Here is a 6,000-nt window from a genome sequence, read left to right as displayed (position 1 = left end):
TGAGATTTGCTGAAAGAGTAGATCTTAAGTATTCTCATCACACACCAAAAATGGGAACTCTGCGATAGTGGATGTGTTACTTAATTTGGTTGTTTTAAGCATGCGACAGTGTATAACTATATTAAATCTTAAGTCATCATTAAATATATATATATAGAATATATGTTAATTAAAATCAGAAAACCTGATCAATTAAAAAGAATGCCAATCTACAGATAGATTCAGAAAATAACATATTGTATGGCTATTAGTACTATAAATTTCTTTAAGATAGGTTGTGGTAACTTATACTGCCCCAAAAGTATATAAAGTTATATTTATTTATAGCACTCATGATATTTGACGTTAAACCTTTTTAAAATAGCCAACTAAGTAAAAATGGTACTTCATATTTTATTCATTTTGTTACGTTGAAGATTGAAAAATTTTAATAAATTTATCAGTCACTTTCTTTCATGAAATGCCTAATATAGTCACTTTCTTATTTATTTCTTAGGTTTATTTATTTCTCTTATTGATATGTATCAACATTTCAAAAATATTAATTTCAAATATATATTCCCAGTTTGTCAATTATTAGTTTTAATTAGTTTTTGCAAAATATTTCAAACACTGAAAATACATAAAGAGTAGAATAATAAACACCCACATATCATGTTTTGATTAATTTGCTTGAGATTTTTTTCTTGGATAAAGTATTATAGATTCAGTTGAAGTATGTTTTATATCTTAAAATTTAGTATCCTTCTTATCTTTGCTTATTTTTATAATAGATAGCTATCCATCTAAAATCTATTTATCTCTCTCTATAATAATATATATTCTGAGTTTTGTGCTTAAATGTGCTTTTTTAAGATTTACTTATTTATTTGAGAGAGAGAGAGAGAGAGAGAAAGAGCAGGGGGGAGGGGCAGAGGGAAAAAGAGAGAAAGAATCCTCAACAGATTCTGTTGGAGCCTGTTGGGAGTCTTGATTCCAGGACCCTGAGATCATGACCTGAGCTGTAACCAAGAGTTGGATGCCCAACTGACTGAGCCACCCAAGCACCCTGTACTTAACTGTTTTTAACTTTACTAAATGTTATCACACTCATATAATTTTGCACCTAGCTCTTTTTATTTTGTTTTGTTTGTTTTTGCTTAGTATTTTGTGATTTATCTATGTAAAGCATGTAGATACTTATATATTTTTACTGTTGGATTCCATTGTGTATATATTCCCAATACATTAGCATTTAGATTGTTGTTGATTTTACACCATTAAAAGCAACACTGCAATGAATATTTTTAGACTGTGTGAGTGTCCTCAAAGGCATATTCCAAGCGGTGGAGATTCTGGGCAAAAGGGCATATGTTTCTTCAGCTTTCCCAGATATGCCCAAATTGTTTTACAAAGTATTCAGATCAATTCGTATGCCTACTGAAAGTATATCAGGCTTTCTAACCAATATTTGGCATTCTTAAGTTCTGCCTATCTAATAGGTCTGAAATGGTCTATCATTGTTTAAATTTGCGATTCTTCATTTTGAGTGTTTCTTTGTCTTTTTTCTTCCTTATTTACTTGTGGGAAAATTTTCCTTTTTGGTAAATACTTCATACTAATCTGTTCACAGATTCACAGTTAAATTTGCTGAATGGATGATCATTTTTGAATCCCCTAGGAGTTATCAGTAGAAGATAATAAGAGTAGGGATGATTAAGTATACATTGGTTTTCAAGAGCAGCTTAAATAAAAAAAAAAAAAAATTGAGTTGAATCTTGAAGGGGAAGGTCTTAAGTAAGAGGATTAGTTTGAAAAAGAAACAAACAACTTCACAGAAGAACTGTTGATGTTTTTAAGCCATGGGATGGGGGGTACTCACAGTGCATCTAGGTTTGATGACTTTTAGCATGTTTCAATTATTTACTTTTTTTATTATTTTGAATTTATTTCCCAGTTAGTTCTAAAAATTATTCAAGACAGCTTACACGCTATATTTATTCAGTGCAACATATCTGTTTTTAAGTTAGTAAAGTGTGACAAAGGAAAATTAAATTTAGGATTCGAGGGCATCAGGGAGAAATGTAACAACAAAATGCAGGTCATGAAGACCTTACATAATGATTAAAGCTGAACTATACCTGTAACTCCGAGATTCCCAGTGGCCAAAGCAAATAAAGAAATTAATGAATTTGAGGATTCCAACCGCCTTTCCCAGACTAGGGTCTGGGAAAAAATTTCTCCCACAGGTCCTTATAAGTAAGACAGTGATTGATACAGTGGGCTCCATCCCCAATATCATCCCAGTATTAGATGACATTATAAATATCTAATTAGACTCTTTGTAGTGTTCTTCCATATAAATGGAGGCATAATTTAAAAGCCAAATTTGGTGAAATTTATCCAAATTGTAGAGTACTAAACATTAGGATTCAAGAATTTGAAATCACTCACAGTTTTCCTCACTTCTAGGATTAAAATCTTGACTCTTTTATAGACACAAACATAATCCTGGTTGTAATTCAAAAAGAATTTGTAGGGGTTTATGACAAACTGGAAAACATATATCCCAATGAAAGCTATGTAAGTTGAACAGACAGTGACCTCCTAACTAAATATTTCTTTTATGAATTGAATTTGGCTAGCAAAGCTATAATTTGCAACCTCCAAAAGATGGCTCAATTGACAAATTTCATATGGAAAGGGATTCTGTATGCTGTCTTTTTCAATGTTGGGCCACCAGGTCTTAGCATAGTGGCTGTCACCTACCAAATGTTCAATAGATATTTGAGAAATAAATGAATAAATGAAGGAAGTAAACCTCTGCAAGTTTTGTTCTTTACAATGCAGACTTGTGCCATGTAGAGAGGTTCTATGCTTCAGCAAGGACTTGAAGAATAAATAAAACTTTTCATTTACTCATTAAAAGCAGATCCATATGAATTAAAAAGAGGTAGACTTGACACATTTTTCAGAAAATTAAGAAACCTGATTAAGCGTTATCATCGTCCCCAGAAGAAATGACCTCAGTGTTTAAGGTTGTTATGAGGCTCAAATGAGAAAATAAAGTTAATATATGTAGAATGTCAAGATCTACACATGTGTAAATGTTTGTACAATTCTTTGGTTACCTTCCAAAAGTCCTCACAGGCTGACCTTTCCAGCTATTTGATGTCTCCATTATTCTTCTGAGAACCTGTACTGCTCTATCACCTCCTCTCCATGCTAAACACTATCTGATTTTAGTTCCTGTTTCCTGGGGCACTGTAATAACCCTTCTCCCTTCTCATTGTTTTCCCTGTCTCCGGTTTCTCCCTTTGGGGTCCACACTTCATAGCGTAGAGTAGTCAGGTCCATGGATTCTGGGTTGACATGCCTGTTCCATGACTTATTAGCTATTTGATTTTGAACCAGTTACACTGCCCTGATTTGTTCCCAGTACCATTATCTATAATTTGAGAATAATAGTAATATCTACCACATTTGGATTATTATGAAGGCTTAAATAAGATTATCTACATAAGTGCGTGATGACCAGCAAATAGTCAGCAAGTGATAAATTCTAATTATTCAGATCATATAAACTATATAAACTATCTAGAGACAAAATGAATTTCCTTATATTTGTGTCCATCTTCCTGACAGGGAGCCTGTGAATTTCTCTAGGTCAGTAACCCTCTTTAAGTCGTCTCTAAGTTCCAGAATGCCTAGAACATAGTAAATATTTAATATATACCGTTAAACAAATGAACATATTCCTAGCCCAGGGCCTCCCGCCTGCCATGTGCTCAATGACATTTACTGAATTGTATTGACTAACTTTAATGTAATTCAAACACCTCTTGCATCCACGGAACCCCAGTCTATTTGCGAAAACAGAGATTAGACCCTCTGGGTGCTTCACGGTTGTGTTCGGGGCTGCTAGTGCCGGTTAACACACCGGCAATTTTAAGGAAGAGGTTTTCCTTACCAAAACCTAGAAAAAAGTGGGACTTGCTGCAGATGGCACTAGAAAAAGGGTTGCCTGCCCAGAGATGCTACCTCATCGCTTGTTTCCCTTAAATCTCGTGCCTGGAGAGACAAGAGAGGGGGAAGGAAGAAAAGTGGGGGAGAGAGTGATAAAAGTTGGCTCCTTTCTCCTCCTTCCCCTCCCACAGAGAAGGATTACACTAAGGCAGATGTCCTAGGATGCTTCCTAAGGGGACCTGATTCTTGGAGTCCTCAAATACTTGCTGAGTTACCCCTGTCCCTCCCTTCTTCTCTGGCTCTCCTCCATTCACGCCCGCCACCCCCGCCGTGCTCCCATCAGGAATACAGGCACACCCCGGAGCTCGGAGAACCGCCCCGCCGCCACACTCTCAGTTCTAGGACCACCGTGGCTGCCAACGAAGGATGCCAATCACCGGCAGCCTTAGCCAGATCCCCGGGAGTGGAGTAAAAAAATCAGGTTGAGGACAGAAAGGAAATGAACATAGCAACCTCTAAAGCTCGAAGAAATCCCAGTATGCAAATGAATACAGGATCCGGAGCAAGGAAAGAGCAGGACATCTCCGGCTACTCAGAGGACATGGAACACCACAAACAGGAACTTTAAAGGGATTGAAATCTGTTGCCTGTTCCACTAGGAATATTGTTTGCTAGGCACAAGGTGTCTTTTGGTAGTGAGCACCCTCTGCGCATGCGCAGGTCCTTTCGGGAATTACTGCCCTGCCGCCGACTAAGTTGCATTCCTTGAATCTTCGCAGGAAAGACAATTCTTTAATCAGAGTTAGTAATGTGGACAGTACAAAATCGAGAGAGTTTGGGGCTTCTCTCTTTCCCTGTGATGATTGCCATGGTCTGTTGTGCACACAGGTGAGCTGCCGTTGTTGAACGTCTCTCTCTCTCTCTCTCTTTTTTTTTCTTTTGATTTTTTTTTTTTTTTCTTTTTACATGCCTGCTGGATCATGTAGATTGTTATTTGGGGGTAAGGTGTGCTTGTCTGTATTTATGTCTGCTCGCAGTTTGTGTTCATTTTGAATTCGGTCCCTACTTCTTCCCTTCAGCGCCAATGAGCCCAGCAACATGTCATACGTGAAAGAGACAGTGGACAGATTGCTCAAAGGATATGACATTCGCTTGCGGCCGGACTTTGGAGGTAATGCTTCATCTTTTTTCAACCTGTAACCCATACATATCTAGTTCTCCTTTCCTGTCAAAGATAAATGTCAAAAAAAAAAAAAAAAAAAAAAAGCATGTCATTTCCGCAAGTGTGCACTACGCCCTACGCCCTGCACACACACACACACACACACACACACACACACACATACACACACACACACCCCGGACCGTCATCGCAGGTGGATGACACCCCAGGCAGAGCCGACCTTCCCCCCGCCCGACACACCCTCTGCATAGTCACTGCATCACGCGTGTGCCCACACCTGTTTTCCCAGGCTGTCCCCTGCAAGCGGGGTGGGGGATGGAGGAAGCCCATTCAAAATGTAGTAAGCGCAGGGAAGCCCCCTGGCTCTCCCCATCCTGTCCCCGCTCTAAGAATATGTCCATAATGTGTCCCACCTCCCCGCAGGGCCCCCTGTGGACGTAGGGATGCGGATCGATGTCGCCAGCATAGACATGGTCTCCGAAGTGAACATGGTGAGTGGCCTCCCGACGGGCCCGCGGCCGGGCTTACGCAGATGGGAAATGGACGGGTCCCCTCGCCCTCTGCGTTTCATTGGCGGTCACTTCGCCCCGGCCCGGGAGTCCCACTCCGCGTGCTCCCCACACTGACACACACCCTCTGTTCCCCCTGGTTTGTATTTTCAACACACACACACACGCACACGCACTCACACACACGCTACTGCAGTGTTCCAGAGGAAACGTGCTCGGCACTGTTTGGGGAAGGACGGAGACAGCGGCGCGGGAGGATCGGGTGGGGCGGAGTCTGACGGTACTTGAGCCGGGTTCCCTCGGCTGTTCGGAGGAGGAGGGCACCATCTGCCGGCGGCCGCGCGGCCTGCATCGGGGTCCCCG

General features: G+C 40.1%; 1 protein-coding gene across 1 annotated transcript in view; it reads left to right on the top strand.

Moving 5' to 3' along the window:
* Positions 1-4,255: 4,255 nt before the first annotated feature.
* Positions 4,256-6,000, top strand: part of GABRB1 (gamma-aminobutyric acid type A receptor subunit beta1) — a 399,050-nt gene continuing 397,305 nt past the window's right edge. The window contains exons 1-3 of the mRNA XM_082728493.1: positions 4,256-4,833; positions 5,025-5,116; positions 5,552-5,619. Coding sequence (XP_082584619.1) covers positions 4,754-4,833; positions 5,025-5,116; positions 5,552-5,619 — 240 coding nt within the window. The 5' untranslated portion in view covers positions 4,256-4,753. The remainder of the gene's footprint in view (positions 4,834-5,024; positions 5,117-5,551; positions 5,620-6,000) is intronic.

This window comes from Mustela nivalis (assembly GCF_964662115.1).
Source record: "Mustela nivalis genome assembly, chromosome: 4".
Classification (NCBI taxonomy): Eukaryota; Metazoa; Chordata; class Mammalia; order Carnivora; family Mustelidae; genus Mustela; species Mustela nivalis.
The sequence above is the reverse complement of the archived record's forward strand: the minus strand, read 5'-3'. Positions and strand labels throughout refer to the sequence as shown.